The 21,729-nt window shown below is 41.7% G+C and overlaps 1 protein-coding gene across 1 annotated transcript in view; it reads right to left on the bottom strand.

The window, feature by feature from the left end:
• The window catches only part of SMOC1 (SPARC related modular calcium binding 1), a 120,892-nt gene that overhangs the window by 44,807 nt on the left and 54,356 nt on the right, over positions 1 to 21,729 (bottom strand). Inside the window, exons 5-6 of the mRNA XM_026038224.1 lie at positions 18,624 to 18,723; positions 16,638 to 16,685 (exon numbers count right to left, since the gene is read on the bottom strand). Of these exons, the coding sequence (XP_025894009.1) occupies positions 16,638 to 16,685; positions 18,624 to 18,723 (148 nt within the window). The remainder of the gene's footprint in view (positions 1 to 16,637; positions 16,686 to 18,623; positions 18,724 to 21,729) is intronic.

The following is a 21,729-nucleotide window of genomic DNA, read 5'->3' as shown; positions in this document are numbered from 1 at the left end:
TTACTCCCCTGGTGTTCAAGCAAGTATCCTTCTTTCATCACACATGCAAGAAAAAAGGCAACAGACAAAAGCCCTGGAATTAAGTCCGCTACATTTCAAAAAGTCAAAAGCCAGGGATACTTCAGATTAATTTTTGAAGGTCATGAAATAGTCAAACAACAAAAATAAGTCACACTATTGAAAACACAGCATTTGTGTTCCAGCTGCCAGTTTCTGCCTTAGAAACTACCCAAGTCTCTTCCTTAAATTAGAGAATTCTCAGTAGATCTCAGAGTTTCAGCTTATAGCAAGATGCTTCACTCTCATCCCCTTTGGACAGGATAGCTTAATACTTGTCTCGTCTCATTTGATTTTTCCTGTCCCTCAATACACCACTGACCATATTGGATATTTGTTCCAAAGGCTGAATTTCCTCCTGGTAAACAAGGAGCAAATTCCACTTGCATAACTGCAAACGAACAAGCATTCCTTTAAGAAGCATTTTGCCTGGAAACAGAAAAGCCAAGCTGCTTCAGATACCCAGAATCTCTCCTGATATAATACAAGATGTGGAAATATTGTTACCTTCTGGCTTAAGGTCAGGAAATGTATTCATCAGCTGTGATCTAATTTTTTTTTCCCAAAACAAACTATCAAATCCTGCAGTTTAAAATAATGCACATAACTGTAACATGCAGTTCCTCATGCAGATCACGTCACAGAGGTCAACTTGGTGCTTCCTAATCCCTCCAGCTGGCAATGCCTCCAGACGATGAACTCGATGCAGACCCGTCCAAGCTCATTTCCCTTGGTTACAGAATATTGCATTGCAATATTGAACACAGCATATTTTTCACCCACCTGCTATAACCCTGTATGAATATGACTTGTTCCAAAACAACCACTAAATACAGACAGTATCATTCCACAGAATATCTGTTGTGGAACAGTTTTAAATTCACATTCCTTTCCAGTAAGTCTCTTTCTTCCTGGTTGAACTAAAACTCCTTTGGCTCACCAGGTGTCAAGTTAGGAATAGCATTTTTATATTATGGCACTTTTATCCTATCTCTGGTAAGAGTGAACCAGGCAAGTTTAAACATCTCTTCCTAACCCATTTTCTCACAAAGATACCATGGCTGTAGGTCTGCAGCTCACTTACATGACTGCGTTGCCAGGAATAGTCTTCTTTGTTAGACTGACACAAACTCAAGATCTGCATGTGGTAGGCAGAAATTCTTTATGATCTTGCTAGGAAGAGGCTTCTTCCCTCCCTTCTCCTTGCTCTTGCAGACTATCTCCCTGGCATGCTTCCATATCTGGAATAACTGCATTATGCACTGGAGTTGGGGAGCAGAGTGACTCTGTCTGCCTGAAGGAACACAGTTACAGTAATCCTTGGACTCCAAACTACAAGCATTAAGGCCACAAGCGACCCGAGTAACATCAGGGGAAGAGTAAGTTCCCTGATATAAAAGGCATAAACTACTATGAAAAAAAATAAAGCAACTGCTTGTGGTTGTGAATCACTGCACTTGCCAGAAGAATCACCTAATGGAAGAAATGAAGGGAAAATATAATTGGTAAAATTAGCCTCATATCACATCTACCAGGGAAAAAAAATACCTGCAAAAGTCCTCTACACACTTGCATCATCATATTAAAGAACGAAGATCTATACTCTTCCCAAGCAACTTCAACCTCCACTGTATTTCCCGTGAGTGCTCACTGGAATCCATGATGCATTCTGTGGGCATTTCTACCATTTTAAGGAGTAGAGCGTTTATGGGGTCAGGTACCCTCTGCAAGTAGACACCTTGAACATCAAGGGTTCACAGAGTGAGTCAGACTGCTGGTAAAACAGAGGATGAAAGTTTTAAGTGCACAGTTGTGCCCTGGCAGGAGTTTGTTTTCTTCCAGCCTCAATGGTTCCTACACCATCATCATCCATATAGGGTGAGCCAACATAGAGGGTAGCTAAGGCTCAGTATGCAAGTTAGAGCACAGATAGCCAGGAGTGAACTCTTACCATGCCCTGGCCCCATGAGCAACGCCCATCTTTGGTGGACTTGTCACATGGGCTGGGAGATGAACCTTCGTAGGCCTCGATGCTTCCAAGGAAATTTAATCGTAAATACATTTCTGAGAGTGCTAGTAACTCTGAACAGATCCCAAGAGGAATTGTAAAGGCAACTCAAACTCTCTGTATTTGGACAATTCCTGAATCTTGAAAATTCAGTTGTATAGCTTACATTTCTATGTATTACTGGGAATGGTGGTGTTTAGGGTGTTGGTTTAAGTATTATAAAAATGCGCTAGACAACATCAGATAGGGATCTTACACAAAATACCTGTCCCTTCCAGATTCACAGGGGTGAACTGCTGCTTTCTTCATGATCCTTCTCTACATCAAGTGAAGTGGTTCCAGCAGATCATAATTAATCTAATAGTCTATGCAGGTTTTACACACAGACATATATAGCCAATATAAATGCAAAAAGCTAGCACTCATGCCAAAAAATGTGCAATTCTTACAATCCAGCCAAATCAAGATAATATCTCTCCAAGTAGCTGAGATAGAAATGCATCAGTGCAGATAAACTTCCCTGCCAGCTTTTCATACCCCTTCCCACTGCCATGCATGGAGGTCACACAGCTGCTAAGGGAAAAAAAACCCTATCTTTTAAAATCAAATTAGAAAACGTGTTTTCATTCTTTATCACCTTCATTTTAAGAAGCTGCAACAATGTTCTGCCTTCAAATATGGGAGCCAACATTCACTTGGGCACAAACCAAAGTATGGAAAAATTTGATTATAAAGGCATAAATGTGCTTAAGTGTTGAACACAAGAGGATCCTTTAGGGCTCACAAAGGAGCTCTACTTATGAAGACCGCCATGCACTGCCCCTCCAGCAACCTGGTGCTGCCCTACATCAGCTCTCACCGGATACGTGGCACGCACGTGTGTAGGGCTGAGCACAGCAGCACGTTCTGGGAATCGGCCGTGCAGAACAGGCAGCCTGGCATGGGGCTTGCTGGAAGGCATTAGCTCCCTCCCCCTCCCCATGTCTCCCTTGCAGGTGCGTCAACATGAAAAAAACCACCCGAGCCCCAAGGACTTTGTGGTCCGGGGTAGTCGGTGCATTTGTATGAGCACAATTCGTCCTCCTGCGAGGAAGGCTGTCCCACGCGCAGACAGCTGGAAGCAACTCTGACCCCCGATGCCACGATTCAAAGCCTCCTCTGTTTGGCTTTTTGATTCCTGATTGACACGTTCACTGCCGGGCGGAGATGAATGCGGCCAAGGAGACAATGTTGATCTGCCCCGACCATTCTTGCGAAGGACTTTGGCAGAATAATAAACAAAAAAACATTGGTGTGCCCGAGTGTCTGAATGGAACTTGCCATAGACAGAAAGGGAGCGGGCTGCTTTAGAGAAGCTGCTTTAGAGAAGAGTCCATTGAAGAGTTAATTGTGCGGGTGTACAATGAGTTTATTCTGACTGCAAACAAAGAGCTCTCTCTTCCCGGGCCTGGTCCTTCAAAAGCAAACGTGTCAAAAGGGCCTGGAGCAGCACCCTGTATTAATAACAACATTTGATTCTCTGGGATTCGGTGGTTTTAAAATTGTTGAATCCTGAGATTCAAACAGAATCTCTCTAAAATCCAAAGTCCTCATTTGGTGCGCAAGTTCTCAAGCTACTTCTGCAGTAATTAGCCAAAATAAATCTGCCCTCTAGCTTCTTCTCATTCTTCGTAGCTTTCAGCAAACTCCTCCTTTGGAAAAATAAAGGCACAGCAAGATACCACCCCTGAGACACAATGCTGCAGACACCTTCACCCAAATTGGATCCTGTTTTACATTATTTCAATTATGTATCATTTAAAAGGAGTCAATTTAAACAAAACAAATGGCCCTCAGCGTCTCATACTTGGGAAGATTCAGAATCTCAGTGCACATCTGGATTGGCATTTCAGAGCTTGCACTATAATAGGTCAAACCAACACAATGTCCAAACACACCCCCTGCCTCTGGGAAAGTTCAGATCCAGATTCAGATTTGAACTCTGCAGGTCGAACCAAGCCCTATGGTAATTACCACTTAAATACCTGACTCACTTTTCTAAGTTATGCAAACCCTTTTGGGAAAAAGAAAAAAACCCTTCCTAGTACAGCTGCACAGTAGACAATGGAACTGAAAACTCAGCCATTATATTTTACTATTTTGATGACAAAACTCCGGTGGATTTTGGTGCCAATGGAGATGCAGAGACAAGTGTTATTCCAGGACTGGGCAACACCCAAAAAGGTTCAGAGTCAGTCTGCTGGTGAACTTTCTGGTGAAGTTTGCTCCAGCACTTGTGAAAAGTTGTTTTAAGCCACTCACTTAAATGTAGCATTTCAAATAATATTTATCCTCAAGCAAAAGGGGAGACTTTGGAGCAAAAGACAGGAAGCAACAACCTCAAGACAATTTAGGTCAGTATTCAGAGCATTCACCCAATTCAAAACAGAGATGTGGGTTGCTCTCCTTTCCCAAGCAGAGACCTCAAATACGATGCTATTGACTGATTTGGGAGCCTAACGAGGATCCTCTATTTTACATTATCTCCATTTTGTCCTAGTGAACAGTTAAGTGAAGGTTTCAAAACCTTGGAATCTGTGAAATAAGATTTCTAGTTTTTCAGACAGTTACCCTCTAAACTGCAAAACAAACCCCAGTCTCATGCAATGTTGCAGTTTTAGACAAGCAGCAGCAGTATTTCTTTAGTAGCCCCCACACACAAGTAATCCAGAACGCGGAACCTGCACCATCCCTCCCTCCCTCCCCCACGACCTGCCATCTTGAACTTAACTAGGAGTTTCAGTTCACTTTGGGCCAAAATCCAGCACTGAAATCATCTTTTCTATCAAGCACATTTGCCCATATGGGATGGGTCCAGAAGCCAACGATCAGGTTTCAGCTTGGCTAGGAAAACTTTTCTAAGGTCAAATGCAAGGAAGAATTTAACCTTATTAAGGACTCCTGAGCTGTCTCATCCCAGAATATTTGAGGTCTAGGTGAGGAAAACCTTTCACAAGGTCTTATCTTAGGCAGTTCTACCCTTTTCAGACTCTACAGCCAAATTCTTACCAGAAATGCAAAATACGCCTCTTTGAGGTTTTGGAAGCAATAGAAAAATAAATTCCCAAGGGCAGATTTGAATCTTATGTGCAAAAAAGGAAAAGCAAGTAATAAAGGTCAGGACTGTTTGGGACCATCTCCAGTTTAGAGCGCTGCACAAAAAGCTTTGTTTTGATCAAGGCAGGATCACACTCAATATTCATCAGCAGAGACTTGTTATTCCCACCATCCCAAGACCCCCCTGCAGCAAATTAACTTGTGATACCAGATAGAAGTCACATGCTGTCCAATGACTTATAAATTGTTGTCACTAGCCCTGACCAAGTCTTAACTCCTTATGTCCTTGCCGCAAAGAACAACATATTATTAACGTTTTAATTGCCTTCATTTATTGAAAGTGGATTGAAGGTTCTGACAAACTGTCTCTGACTACCAGAAAAAAAGGAAAAAAATCAAAAGAGTCTGCTTATCGTTCACTCAAAAGCTCTCAAGGGGGCCACTAAAATGCAAGTCACATATGTATATGGTTATTTGTTAATCTACAATTTCCACTCTGTTAGGTTTGGCCACCTCTCTTTGTTCAAAGTTCCTCATTTCCCTCAAGGATGAAGTGCCCTAATTCTTTGGAAGAAGGTATAATTTCCCCTGGTATTGCTGCCACTTATCTGCCCTTCTGCTGTTCTTGTCAGTCAGCTGACATACCAAGCAAAAAAGTAGTATCTTAATGTCCATATAAGCAATGCAGTACTCTTACCTTGAAAAATGAGCATATTCTCAAACCTAAACATGGTGTCAAAACTCATCCTCCCTTGTATTTTTCATATACCTGATGAAGTCAACTACATAGCAAAAGGGAAAACATTAAAATCACTCTTTAGCTTAGAATCTCTTGGCCTAGAAACGTGGCACATAAATGCTGTACCACTGGCCATACAGGAGATAACTGAAGAACATAAAATATTGCAGTATGCAAGCCCATCTTCACCAGTCGCATGAGCATGATTAAAGACTGCTAATTTAACCACTTATGAGGGAATGAGTAGGACTACAAAGCTCAGACACCCAGCCTCACTTCCAGGTTTGATAGATGTGCTTCTGTCACCTGGTAAGCTTTCAGATGAAGTTTTGGCTTGTTGTAGCACAGTCCAGTTTCACAGCTTCTAGAAGCATTTTGGACAATGAAAGCCAACCCACCACCACTGAATCGGGTGGTTTCCCTTATGTACTAGTACCAATGTATAGTTTCAACTACAGTGACAGGCAAGAAGGATATCAAAGTATCTTCAAAGCAAACTGTATGCTTATAGAAGCAGGCTCCCTACAGAAGTAAAGTTTTTTTTCCTATTCAGCTGTATACTTACCTGTCCTTCTGATGTCTAAAGGAACCTCTGCCCTTATACCCATATCTAAAGGGGAACAGAAGAATAGGAAAAAGAAGAAAGGGGACTAGGTGGTGCTTTGTGTTATGACTGAGAACCAGTCCGTAACACACAGCACCAAAAGGTAGCTGCTACTAAAAATCAAGACTACCTGATGCTTGCTGAAGAGTCACATCACCTCCTTACAGATAGCAGCTGGCAGGGAGATAGCATTCAAAGCTTCAAAATTTGAAGTCTGCAAGCCTATTTAGATCAGCCGACAGCATGCACTGGTCAGATGGCATTGAGAAAATTTCACTGTGCTCAATGCAATAGTCATTCTATGACTGTAAATCCCGGATTTGCCTTTCTCCCCCCGCCACCCTCTCCAAAAGTACATTTTCCTCTGTGAAAAACAGCATCAGTGTAATGAAAAGGAGAGGAAGAATAGGCCTAACTTTAAGGGAAAGGACTAAAGACTCTTTAGACGGCCACCTGATCACCGTTAGGCAAAAGCAACTACCTTATTGCTGAGTTTAGTCTTTCTGGTTAGATTCAACCTAAAGTGCAGGAGATATCTTCCACAAGCCTCTGGTTTAAGGTCACATCTTCTATTCCTTTCAATATCCCCACCTTTGACTACCCTCTTCCAAAGGGCTTCTAAAAGGCCACAAGCAATACCCTTGTGCCACCTCTGCTCTGTATAACAGGGCAGATACCTGCAGCTCTGAAAGAGAGGCACACTGCTGAAAAGCAGGCTCTGCTGCAAATAAATAACAACTGTTACATGAGCTTCATATTGGATCCATAGCTTTGGGAATGACTTCATAGCTACCTGAAATAAATAGTGGCCTTGGGACAGAGGGCATGATAGGGGTGATGAGACTCTCACACTGCCTCTCCTTCCCCAGCATTACACACAATCCCTGCTTTCCATCCTCTCCTCCCAGCTCTGGTCTCTTCAAGGTAAAGGCTCTATAAATTCCCTTATATCTTCAAGGAATAGAGCCTGTAAGTGGGGGGTGGAGACGGCCGTAAGTTCCCAGATCAATGGCCATTTGAAATTCAGACATATGGCTGAAGCCCTACAGCTGCATGTGTTAATTACCACACGTGTCCCCTGTAAAGCAGTCTGTTAAACACAAAGAAAACAGAAGAGAAAAAAGCCATTCCAGAGGATTAAGTAAATAGTCCAAATTTTTGACCCTGCTCCCCTAGACACATGCCCATGTATAAGAACACAAACTCCCTTCCTTCCCCCCCGACACCTGCATGCTGAGGAAGCAGAACACCCCTTGCATCTCCAGCCATGTGCACTGACCCCAGCTCCAAGTGTACTCTCACCCGGGCAGCCCCCTCTCTCCCCCCAGCCTCTTCCCTCGCCAGCCCCTCTCCCTTTCTCCTTTAGAGGACTAATTCCTGGCTGACAACCAGGCTAGACTTGGGCTTACAATACGCCTTTTCATTTCCTCGCAGGCAAGAGAATGGATACCTCGGCGCTGCGTCTGTATTGCATGTGTGCAAATGAGGGAAAAAAACCCTCACTTTTTTCACTACTTTTAGCAGTTTTTCTCCCCCCTCTAAGATTATAAAGAGTAGAATTCAGAGCTTTAGGGAATGAGTACAAAGCTACCCTCTAACTGTATTGCCCCAGGTAGTTTACCCCCCAGGTCTGAATTTAGTCTAAGGGTGTTTTCATATTTGATTATGAAAACGAAGGAATAGTTTTTCTATATGAAGGAAGGTGGGGGTGCAAATGGAAGGAGACAGGCCAGGTAATTGAGAAGTCATGGCAGGATCTCCACAGCTCTTAACATGCCACAGAAGCAAATCTGTGTATATGGAATAAAATATGGCTCAAAACAGTAATTACAGTACAAGTGATACTTCATTCCTGAACTTAAAATCTTTGCATTTTAAGAGGAAGGTCATTTCACTAAGTTACTGGCTGACAGTTAATGTATACATAGACTTTTCAAAGAGTCAAGACAAGCTCAGGGCAAGAGAGCTTGAGAACTACCATTATCTGAAGTCTTTGCTGGGATCACCTGAGCAAGTCGTGTTGAACTTGTTTAGTCCTTACACTTAAGAGTTGTCTTGCTGCAACATGTAACAGGATCTGAGCACTGAGACTGCACAGTAACATGCAATAAAATGTATAGGCCAAGCCCATGGAAATTCAGTCCAACAGAAAGACAACCTCTCCCATCCCTAACCTCTCCAAGCATTTTGCAATACAACTCCCTTGCTGTCAATATAAAACAAAGACCGAGATGGACACATGGAGGGTAGTTATTATGCCAGCTTTTAAGAGGCTTTAATTCCTATAGAGCACATCCCCGGAACTTGAACAAGCATTCCAGATGCCTCTCCAGGTTCCTAGTACCTTACTTACAGGCACATGCTCTGCAGACATTCAAGCTCTCAAAATTTTCTGATTTGTCTCCCTCACAGAGAAACTATGACAGAACTCATTGGGTAAAGGAACTGAAAGGAAAATACTTCCTGTCATACCCAACTGCATCCCCAAACCCAGGGCTTAAAAATCATTTCCCCATTGTATTATTCTGATTTGGAATAAATTCCCCACGCATTTAGATGCCTAAGATCTTCTGCAGGACACAAATACGCAAGCAATACAAGGTCAGGTTATGGCCGTAAAAGAAAACAACTTCTAGCTTCAGTTATCTGCAAGCACATCAGTTTCTCCAACTTATTCTGATTTATTTGGAAGAAAAACAACTATCAAAAAACCTCTAGTACTATTAATTTCAAATCTATAATAATGCTGGGCTTTGCTATGCAACTGTGTAGAACCCAGTACCCTGGCATGCTCACCCAGACTCTGAAAGCACATGAGAGAAACTTAACAGCTCTTAAAAAAAAAAAAGAGTTTTAAGGCCAAGTAGCTGTGAAGAAAAAACAACCTACAGTCCCTAGAACTATTCTATTCCTCTACAATCTGTAACTGGGCAGGCACCAGAAATCTCTATATAGCACATAAACAGTTAATGCCACCTTGCCTAATCAATTGTTAGCCTGCTTCTTAGATCCACTCAGTAGGCTGCTCAATAGCATTACTTAATCATTTTAAAACCTTTACAGCTGTGCTTAAGACATTACAGACATAAGTAGTGTGCAAATTACTAGAACAACCCTTGTAAACTACAATTTTATTGTCACATTATATAGACTAACCCGCAGATTAGAACTCTTGTATTATAGATGAAAGCAGAATTCTTTCGTTCTATCAAACAAAATATAGTTTTAAAAATGAGTTCTGCTTAAACCTACCAATGAAACTCTTCAGCCTCAAATTCGATACGTATTTTCTGAAGCCCACAAAAAATGGCTTGATGAAAACTATATTCAGACTAGCCACAGATGTGGGGGCCCAAAAGGATTGTTTTTAATTCTATTATTCACATAACTAATTTGAAGTTAATTTTTTTCTTCTAGATTTTAACATCTCATAAATCAAACACTTAAAATATTACTCTATTCTAGAAATGCAATCCATGATACATTATATTTTAAGATTACATTCCTCTGTTCTCACAGTAATCAACTAGGAGTCTCAGTTAAAGCTGGTTTCTCTTTCTGCCAGTATTATAAATTTTGTAAGGTAAAATCTCCTATACCTGTGAAATTCACTTGCTCTCTACAATTATTTTTAACTGGAATTTAACCAACAGTTTTCTAGGTAGATAAAATATAGAGACAGCAATAACATGAATACCTACCAACAGACAAGACTGTCAAAGTAATACCAAACTATTTTATTAACATTAATAGAACTATTTTTATAATAGAGAAACCAGACTTCAATTGGTTGGAAGGTCCTAAGGTTGCTTGGAAATATAATTATGAAATAATCAAAATCCTATCAATATTTATAGACTAGGACCTGGATATTACTTATTTCAAAGTAAATGAAAAATATAAGCAGATGAACTGTGCGGGCAGCACTGAAAATTTATTATCTGCTAACGTTCTATAAAAGCTTCATTGTAAGATGGTATCCACTTAGATAGTTAGAACCACCATCTGACTTCACATTGGACCTAAAACTTCCATTTCTTTCACCTTGCCGTTATGGGCCACAAGATATTGCCTACATTCTTTGGAGCTACCATAAGCCATTAAAGACATCACAAACCACTTTCCTGTTAACTTTCAGGTTAGAGAGGCAGGAAAAATGAGCATTTGCAGCTAGGCTTTTGTAATAGTGATCAAATCTAAAAACCATGTTATCTTCTTGAATCCAGGAAGATCAGGAAAACATAAGGACCAAAGCCTCTCTTTCAAGCTTTGGGCACACTTCTATTTGCTAGTCCTATCTATAGACTGAGATGCTTTTGTTCTTGTCAAGATATTACCCATGGGTATTTCTGACACAGAGAAACCACCACGGAGACAGAGCCCTGCTGTCCCTGTGAGCAGAGAGCAGGTGAGCAAGTGCCAGCTGCACCTGCCTTCTTCCCACCAGCAGACCAGGCTTCCAGGTCTCCGTGCACAAGCAGTTCTATTTATTGAGGTTAGCCCGAGCTGTGCTCCCTCTAATTACTGACTCAGACAAATGGCTCATTACTGATTCAAATTGCTCAGTCTACTGGCTGCGCAACTCATTTATTAATGTTTTCTAGAGGCAAGTCTCTTGGAAGCCAGCAGAAAAAGAGCCACAAAACGGGCCAACTTGTCCATGAGTGCAGCTGAGATTTTTCCCCACATCCAAGCCCTACTTTAAACACATTTCTTAACATTAAACCCACAAGAAGGAACCCAGTTTGAGATGCTTAATTAATAGGAATTTTAAGTTATTTAATTTAGGGTCCTCAAATTGCCTCAGTATTTTCCTGCAGACTGCAAATTTACTGGCCAAAGCCTTTCGTAACTCGGTGCAAGAGCCAAAGTCCCAAATTCAATGTCTGCATGTAAGATAGTATGCATAAAATGACTTCATCCCCAGCTTTACCTTTGCTGGGGCCACGATATACATTCCACTAGCACCATTGGTACCTGCCCCATGCACAGGGAATTACAAATCCTACTGCCAGCTATTCCAATAGGGAAACAGAGCTCGTCAGAACAGGTCTGGAATTTATGAAAGGAAAAGGGAGCTTGTACTCCCTATTCAAAACTCTCTGTATTGACTGACAGTTCATATTGACCGACACTGACAATCTATCCAGCCTTTTTGTTGCATAATTCTGTTAATCCCCGATTAGAGAATCTGGCCTCCTTTCTTGCTTCCTTCACTCAATTGGTTTAAAATGATCTAAACAACTCCTGCACGATGTCCAGAACAGTTAACAACCACTAGCAAATTGCTGTTCCTGCTTAGACTATCATATCTTCACTTATCCTTCTTCTAATCCTTCTCCTCACTTGTAATTCACTCAGTTTCCAGTTGTGAGCAAGATGTCATTGCTGATCTCCTTAAAACCACTCAGTCATGACTGCTTTTTACATCTTTCTCCCCACCAGCCTATTTTTAAAGCCTGTTTGACTGTGAAAGATGCAGCTCGTGGCTGCAATATGCCAAATCTGCAGCTCTGAGCTCCTAAAGCCCCAGCATTCCGCAGAAAAAGAAAATAAAGTTTTATTTCGTTTCACGCTTGCTTATTTTGTTTCAAACCTGTGGCACAATTTCCCTTTGGCCGAGAAGCAGCATTCTGCATTTTTTAGGCAGGGAAGAAATCCAGTCACGTTGGCTCCAAGGACGTCTTTCAGTGCTTCTTAAAACATTAACAACTTCCCAGTAGGAGAGAGGGGGAGATCCAGCACTCCAGGGGACAGTGTGCATCTTCCAAGGCTCTCAGGCCTTTCAAACTCAGAAGCAGCTGGAGTAAATTAGCACAAGCAGCTTCTTATGAGACAAGACTGAAGAAGGCACATGCAGGAATAAGGAATAAATAGCAACCAAAACCTACAGGTTTTGGATATCCTAATTCCACACAATAACTATATTCTCTGAAAAAGATCCTGGGCACTTTCCACACTAGCCTGGAGGAACAGTGTAGGTCAACCTGGGTGGGCTACTTTATCTCCTTAGATGAGTGCTGTTCCACATTTTCACTTAAAGGATTGCTCAGTCCTCTTTGAAGAGGGGGAAAAAAAAAAAGCACAGCTAATTTAACATAAAGGACACAGGGTGCTGGGGAAAGACAAGATGCCGAGAAATGTTGGTTCAAGCACAGCTAGAAGCATTAGGATGGTTTGGAGCCTTACAGACTTAACCCAACTTTCACCTCCCCTACCTTTCCAGCCTCGAGTCATTAGTCAAGGGCCAGCACCAGGAAAGTCATTTTCCTAAAGCTTGTAGAGCAGGATAGAGGCTGCGTGTTGACACATTCCTCCACAGGCTTAGGAAGTGCGCCTGCCAACTTCAAGGTCAGCCCAACAGGCATTAAAATGGCAGCATAGATATGTAGCTTGGGAAACTGGATGGGAGAAAACAGGTAATATTGGCTCATTGCTCCACTGCTCTGTAAGGTATGGATTAAGACCTTTGGAAAACCTGGCCCTTTCTGCAGCACAGTGATGGGCACCATGCAAGAAAGGAGGGAAGTCAAGAGTTAGAGCCTGCTCCAAAGGGGTCGAGGAGAGGGCAATGACATGGGAAGGACAAGGGCCTTTCCAAGCTTTAATTCATCTCTGACAAACTGGAGCTTGGACAAACATTTGGCATTGGTGTGTGTTGCATTAGGGCACAAAATCTTGGAGATGAAAAGGGTGAGAGGCCAAATACCATGAGACTCAAGTTCTGACATGGTGTTGTGGTAGCACTTTTCCTTTATTCCAATGAGAAGCAAGCAGAAGGCCAATGCCAAAATAATTTCACTGAAGAAGTAGTCAGCTACTTTTCAGGAGACAAGTGAGCTGAAAAAGACATTTGAATTCTGAATAGACAAAAGCAATGCAACTGCATATTTCTTAGCAAAAGATGCTGTACAACCTTCATTTAACATTGCCAAATGAAGAGCAGGTCCAAAGGAATCTGAATCAACTTTCACCCATGTGTTAAAGATGAAATTTAATTGAAATTTAATGATCAGCTTATCAGCTAGCTTTGGTTCTGTCTGCACAAGGGAGAATTTCCAATAGACCCTTCAGTACTAGCAGCATTCTTGGTGGAGTCACATATTTCCATACTTGTCTGCCCCACTCCCCTAGGCCCCAAGTGGCAAGAGGGAGCAAACTGCAAACACTTAGTTATATCAACTTCAAGCAGGCTGAATTCAGCATAAAAGGAACAGCAGTAAATGGATGAACCAGAAGTTTATGCACCAAGTATATAATTGACAACCTGGGCTTCCATTTTACTACACAAGAACATACCTCCTCCTTTCCAGGCACAGGTCTGCTGCTCTGCATTCCAGCTATGAAGCACTTGTCAGGCACAAAATAAATCAATACTTGCTATTTTGAAGTTTTAAGTTTAGTGCCAATTTGATTTGATTTAAATTTTCCTTACAGGGCAAACTGTATGAGTAGCTGGCATTGCATCTTATGGTAACAGCAGCAGATTTCTGGACAACCAGAGCATGAGGTTTTAAAATAAAAAGCATTTCTTGCCAGCACTTTTGCCTGTTCTTTGCAGAAAGTTTCACAGAGCTACTTCTGGAATCACATGCCAAGTCTCGTGATCAAAAAAGCCATTTTCTTTACCTTTCATAGGTTAGTAAGAAAGTCTATAAAAGGGAAGTGCGTGTTATTTCACATCATCAGTGACCATGGTCACTGACCTCCAGAAACCAGAGCTACATAGGATGGAAAAGCAGCTGAATACTTGGATAAAGACAGTTATTACCAGCCCTTTTCTCCTTCCAACATTAATTTGTCACTGCTGTAGGAGACAGTGGTACTTGTTCCAGAGATGCTCATGCAGGGGTGGAAAGAGGAGTTTGCTGTGCAGAGGAAAGGCCCAAAGCCCCCAACTCTTATGGCAATTGTCCAAAGTGATATCAGAAATTTCCACAACAGGCCTCTAACAAAAGTCATCATTGACCAGTTCCTGACAGATCCCCTCCTTTTCCCACCTCTTTTTGCCTTCCAGCAAAGGGCAATCTCCACAGAAAGAGCCCAACTGTACATTCAGCTAGAATGGACATTTATATCCACGCTGTCTAGCCACCAGCCTTCATAGAAGCCAGACCTCCAGAAAAACCCTTCAGAGGAGCCGGGCTGTCTGACAATACTGGAGTCCTGAACCAAGGGAATGTAAATCAAGAAAAAACACTGATAAGGAAGTCTAATCCATTTTTAGATTAGATATTCATCAGCAGCTGAAGAAGCAGCATTAGCTTCCTCCAATTTTAAACCAAATTTTATTTCAGCTTCTAAAAAACACTTGCTACTTTAAAAGGCTTTTAGACCTGTACAGACCATTTAATAACCACTCACACTATTTTTTTTCCAACATGATGGAGGAAAGCTGAAGTGTTTTGTGTGGAGGCTTCCAACAGACAGGAAAACAGGCAGAACTGGAGGGGATGGAAAGTTTACATGATTTGCTTGAAGCATGCTAGCCCAAAGGGAAATATTTTTCTTTTCCTGACAGCTACATTTGCATAGGATGTTTCTGTGGTCGTATGGCCAAGCACGCCATTCTCAAAACAGGATGCCAGAGGCAACACCATGGACAGTCAGTTTATATTACAAATTGTAGACTAATTTCATCCATTTACAGCTCTCTTTCTGTATATCCAAACCTATTAGTTAATAAAAGGAGTGAAATGGAAAGACCAGGCTTAAATTCTATCCTTTGCTCCTGTTCCATATGGAAGCCAGTGTCAGCTGCTTTTCATTGTAACAAAACAGTGCAGGACAGCTCAGGTAGGAAGCCTGCAAACAAGCCCCACCAATACAGAGCACACGAGCTACTTGATTTGCTTGTACTTCTGGCTAGACTAGCAAGAAATGTATTAATAGAACAATAACAACGCATTCAGGTGCCAATTATACTCGTTGTCAGTTTTAACACCTAATTACAGGCTTAGAGAGACATGTCCTTAACTGAAATAACAAACAGGTTTCAGTGCTCAGTCTTAACTATTTTTCTTGCATCTTCCTTCTCCCTACCTTCTCTTAAGTTACCACACATGAACAATTGATTGGGGAACAGACATGGAAATCTACTCAAAATACAGCACTGTCATGAGCTCAACAATCTACAATTCCTTTTAAGTGTTTTCAGGATTTGACTGACAGTCCCAGCATGGAATATGTTTTTCAAATAAAGATTATGCATCAAGGTAGGTATTTTCATGCATTTTGCAGTGCCAGGCATTTGAAGTGCCAAAAAGAGGTTTACAGAGTTAACAGCAAAAACCCTGCTTTGGACACCAAAACAGGAACTTCTCCCAGGAAGCAGCCTTCACATTCACCTTCAAAGTGAGGATGCACTCAACAGTTTTCCTGCAGTAAGGAGATAAACTGAAAAGTTGACATTGGATGGGGAAAAAGGAGAAGACATGGTGGAAATTAAAGTGTGGAGAAAGCCTAAAGACAAATGTGACACCTCATCAGTGTATATTCCCCAGTCACCTCTCCCAAGGCTTCAATGAATGCAGGTGACAGGGAAGGGCTACAGAGGCGTATGGGAAAAAGGGAGCAACACATCTAGTGCCTTGCTCAAGAAATGCAAGAGTAATAGTTGAAGGCAGACTAATGCCTCGTGTACAGAAGAGTGAGATTTTGGGGAGCACTCATCCTGTTCCAGCTGGCTGAAGAGTTTTACTTAACACAAAATCATTCAGCACATTTAAGGCCACAACCATGACATTGGCAGTGACTCCCAATAACGCCCTAATCATGCTGCTGGCCTCCCTATTCCTTAGGTTTTACTGAGCAATGCTCGATAGTTACCATTAAGGTCAGCAAGCAGAAGACCGACACCTCTGCTTTGTATCAGCCATTCCTTTGGGAAGCTCTTCTTTTTTACACTTCAGCTTAGTCGTTGAGCATGGAGCACAGCCCATAGTTTTCAGCTGCACAGGGTGACGCATAAACAGACTACCATCTTCTTTCTTCTGCTGATGGGGTGGTCTAGAGGCACGTAAGCCACCCACACATCAAGCTGTTTAGAAACTCGAGTTCTAAGTTATCTCAAGGGACTTGGCAGGGCAACTGTTATTACAAAACAACTTGTTGGAGCACAGGACTTCACTCACCTTTCCTTCCCGAGTTACCCTGGCTTGATGGTTTATCAGTTACAGAACCTAAGAGAAGAAGAAAGAGAGCTCTTTTAAGGTGCTGCATGATCATACAAGACATGCAATCATATGAACACAATCAAAATTTCAACACACAAAGTGTTGGTTTTACCTGCCAACAACTCATTTTAGGATTCGGTGATCCTGTAGCTTCAACTAGCTAGGATAGCATAAGGACAATTTAGGCATTACGGATAGGGTCAGAACAAACAAGAAATCTTTAGTAGCTAGATCCAGTGACTTGAAAGAGCTCAGCACGGTGTGTTAGTAGGAAACATACAATAACTTCAAGAGCACAAAGGAAAGAGAGTCACTTCTTCCATTTGTAAATGTCAGGAAGAACAAATCTAAACCAGGTGGGGAGAGTTCGTACAGGCCATACAAGGAGCAACATTCTAAAGGAAAGGGATTAAGTGGAACAGTTTCCAGAAAATGAATTTCAACCAACTCCTGAACATCCACAACTGTATGAAAGGAAAATAGGATAAGCTAGATCCAGCAGGTACTTGAATAGGGTAACTCCTGTTTCTTAGCATACACTCAAACCTTCATACAACCTATAACAGCCTTTACATTTGTTTCCGCAGTTTGTTTCAGGGCTTCATCGAGGAGTTTTCCATTATAAGGAGAGTAAATAAAAGGCAAAACAAATTCATAAACTTCCATAATGAAACAAATCCATTATGGAAGTGTGAAAATTTATGACAAACTTTTTTTTTTAAATAGTTTTATTCCCAAGAAACATTCTCCTTGCAGTCTTACTAAACTGTGAATTACAAAGACTGATCCTTCAGGATATGTGGATCAAGTCAGTTCCAAAGGAGACAGCTTTAACAGACCTAAGTCTGGTCCAGACAAACCACATTCTAAAACTATTTCCTAGGTTCTTTCACTTGCAATTTAGTTAATCACAGATCTAAAGCTGAATTAAAAGTAGAAAGCATGTAAGCACATACATAAATCATAGGTCATATGTCCTATAGACAAACCAACATTGTAGTTTCCTAGTAACACAGGTTAATAAAAGGCTCAAAAATTAAGTGAACACATCAGCAAACACCCTAAAACATGCCCTACCAAAACTGCACTAAGAATCAAGGACACTCAGAAAAATCTAGAGCTAACACCACCACCCCAGTCTCATCCCATTTGGGCTCTGGGCTGCTACAGTGAACTGTGTGTGGGGGAGAAAGAGAAAGGACACCCAACGTCAGGCTGCTTCAAGTATAGAAGAGGATGGATTTGGGATGCAACGCTGACAGGGCAGCGAACCAAGAGGCTACAGAAAGCACCAAGGCATCCCGCCTTACAAAAGTAGTGACCTAACAGACTGGCAGCCTTCATGCCCTGCCCTTACATGCGTTGTCGTTGTCAGCCAGCCCCATAACAAACAGGGAAATCCTGGAACTGAGCAGTATAAGTAGAAGAATCAAATCCATTAGAACAGCAGGACCCGAAATTTGGGGGCTAGCAGTTTAATAGCTTCCTGTTTCTCACCAAACAACCTTAGCAAGGCTTCAGCTTAAGGCACTCAGCAAGACAACATGACTTTGTGGTCCACTTGATACAACTCATGGAAAAGAATTGAAGTTACCCCATTTTTAATGGCAATCTCTTGATGGCAATACAGCTATTCAATCTTAGCTATCATAAATTGTGGTTTCACTTTGTTTTCTTGGTGACTTTTTCCCCAGTGAGCCTGCAGGTCTACCCTGAGTGCAGGATGCAATGCCAGAGGAGACACAGCCCAAGCCACCCTGTAGGTTTCAAATGCAGGCGAGCAAAAAGGGAAATACAACACTGCACAATATACCCATTGCACCTTTTAAACTGGGCAAATTGCTCCATCACCTGAAAAGATTGAGTGTCCCTCAAAACAGGACACGTTCCCCCAGTCACCTTCCATTACCACATAGGTGTTGGTTGAAGAGACTCCCACAGTACCTGAACATACAGGAGTTTTGTTCTGCACAGAGGAGCCGCTGATGGGCTTCCCGTCGGGCGTCACGCACCAGCAGTATCCAGTGTAGGTGTGGCACTGCACCTGTGAGGTAAAACAGACAGGCATTTCAGGTCTCACTGTCACCCACCTTTTCTATTGTAACCCAGCATCTTGCTGGCAAACCACCATTTTCCAGATTCTCTTTACTATTCACCATTATATAAGTTCTCCTTGGATTCCTAGAACATCCCAGCTGGGTTGAGGAAAAGCCACCCTAGGCCAGTTCCCACAGCCAGTGTTTGGGAACAGTGTCCTGTGGGCATTTTGAGTACATCTTGTCCAGTGAACATAGAAAAAAACAAGTGGAACACTGCCTCCTATATGATAATGCATCTTCTCCAGAGAGAATTGGGGCTTCCCAGCCCCACATCAACCCAGGTGGTAGATGCAAGATCCAACACATTCGCTTTTCACATACTGACACGGACTGAAGAACATCTGATGAAGGTCATAAGCAGCCAAAAATCCTCAGCATAAGATTTATTCTGCTTAACCTTGAAGCTCTTCATCTGAACAAAATGCCTAGAATTGCCCAGCACCATGAAGGGAAACCGGAGTGCGAGTTCAACTATGGACCTGCAAAGAAAGAAAAGAGGAAACCTGATCTAGCAGACTCTTCTTGCTCATGTACAGATATCTTACTGCAGTGGCACTATAGTTCCAACCAGATTAATAAGTCCTCCGACTAGAGTCTTTGCCTCAGCTTTCAGGAAGTGATCAACATTTGGATGAAAGTCAGGATGCCTTTTGACTTCCCTTGAGACAGGAGTAAACAACCATCATAAAGCTACCTGTATAAATACTAACAGTTTCAGAAACTTTCCAGTAAACACAGCTTTACCATTGACCAAGTCCACCCACGACAGCTTCCAGGATCTTGAAATAGTACAGAAATGTCTACACTACCAAAAACTACAGCTAGCTCCATCAACACGGTTCTCAAGAGAGCTGGGAAGATCATTTCTGAAACTACCTTTTTATTTTACTTTCAAACTTGATTCTGCTCCCTCTTTTTTTCCAAGCAAGCTCACTGTGGCTGACCCCATGCAAGTCTTTTCCAGAGAAGAGTGATGGGGTGTTTGTCCCCAGCCCTCCATAGGCATCCTCCAGAGCTAGACCAATTATTCCCCCTTGCTGACAGCTGGCTCCAGTTCCCAAAGGCAGAAGAGTTTGTTCAGAGACTTTACGACAGGCTTTTTAAAGGCTTTGAGTATCACATAAGACATGATCTAAGAGCGATTATAACGCAGCACCGTGTGTTTATCTTGGGCTTTACTAACCTGCAAAGCAATCATTTTGCCTTGAGCCAAGTTTGCATTTGGTGGCCAAAACCAACAATAATCTCATGTACTCATGTTTCTAGAGCCACTGTCACTGCTATCGGAACGCTTTCACTTTTATTCTCTTAGTATGCCACAAATTTGATTGCAAATTACTCAGAGGCACCATGAATGTAATTAGTGATTAATCAAGCTGCAAAATATTTCTTATTACTCCATCAATGGCACATTCAAAACAAGTGCAATGGAACTGCTTGGGGCTCTGTGCTTCGTGTTTATTTTTGCTGATCACATATACATTGTTTCATACTCGAGAGCACAAGTTGTGTTCATGTCCAAGCCATTATACACCACAGTATCTGGTCACAAATATTTAAAAAATACTAAATACACTTGTTTTATTATATGTTTTATTCTTCCTATGCAGTAATATGTAGAAATGTTCATGCATCATCTAACTTTTGGAACACCTGATGTACCCAGGTCATAAAAGTTCCTTTAGCCAAATCTTGAGAAAACCAAAGTACAAAGCTAATGTCAGAAGACTTCAAGAAATGTATGGACATAAGTTTAGGATAGAGGCATTAGCCAAGACCAAGTCATGCAGCTCATCCCAAAGCAAAGCTACCAATTACATACCATTCAGTTATGTACTCCAGAACATTACTCTCATAAAAGAGAAGTAACGTTGTGAGCAATGAAACTAATAAAGGGTGGTCAACTAGAGACAGGTATCCCATGGCCTGTTCTTCCCTGCCCACACCAACAGAAAAAAAACAAGCAATAAATCTCAGACCAACAGCTCTTTCACATCAACCAAATGTTCTACCACAGCACAGAAGGACTTTCCTGCTGTTGACAAGAGTAGCTGATGGGGACTCAGCCCTCACTCTCATTCCTAACAACTAGACAACTACCCACAAAGAACAGACACTTCAAATCTCAAAAATCCCTGCAGTCAACTTCTCTGATTGTCTTTGTGTTGGGAGATGCCTACAGTCTACACAGTTTGCAGCTTTAAGGCTGGAAAATAAAAAATATCAACTGATGCAGTATCATCTCTAAAACAACACACAGAGTTCAGTGTCAGCTATTCCACGGAGACTAACATCTTCCACTGCTCCTGTAGCAGGGAATCTTGAAAAATTCACAGCTTTTTTTGTACCATTTCCAGAGAGTTTAGGCTTAGCTTTTATTATTTTAAACCTCTATTTAAATCTTCCGCCTGAGATTAAATGTCTTTCTTATCTTACTCCCAGAGTAGCCAAATTATTAAATATTGTTATCTCAGAAGCACAATCTTATAGAAATTGCACCAACTTACTGCACAAACCTAATTCTTAGCTATTCAGCTTCTTATCTGGGACTTTGAAAAGAGTTTACGTGAGTTTGGCTCTTCTTTTCTTTGCTCCCATCAGCCTCAACGCTGAGCACTGTGTCAGAAAAAGGCATTCTCAATTCTCCAAACAAAACAGACTTGATTGCTAAGTGAGTTTCAGCTACGGAATCCTTGCTACTGGTACAAATGCACACTGCAGATAGAGCTCAGTATCTATAGCTCAAATTAACATATGGCTGTCACACAGTTGAATGTGTTAAGTTATAACACAAAATCAGAGAAATAAAACCTGTAAAGCACTGCAGTCTTTCAACTGATCCTCCACCAACAGGTAAACAACTTTCAAAAAAAATCAAAGTGCAGTTTGAAATCCTGTAGCACCTGAGTCTGATTATGCAGGAAGCCACAATTTCTACTTTTTAGGAACAA

Source organism: Nothoprocta perdicaria, unplaced genomic scaffold, assembly GCF_003342845.1.
Source record: "Nothoprocta perdicaria isolate Ctin4 unplaced genomic scaffold, notPer1 scaffold_204, whole genome shotgun sequence".
NCBI classification, from domain to species: Eukaryota; Metazoa; Chordata; class Aves; order Tinamiformes; family Tinamidae; genus Nothoprocta; species Nothoprocta perdicaria.
Note: the sequence above shows the minus strand (reverse complement) of the source record. Positions and strands in the feature narration are given on the sequence as shown.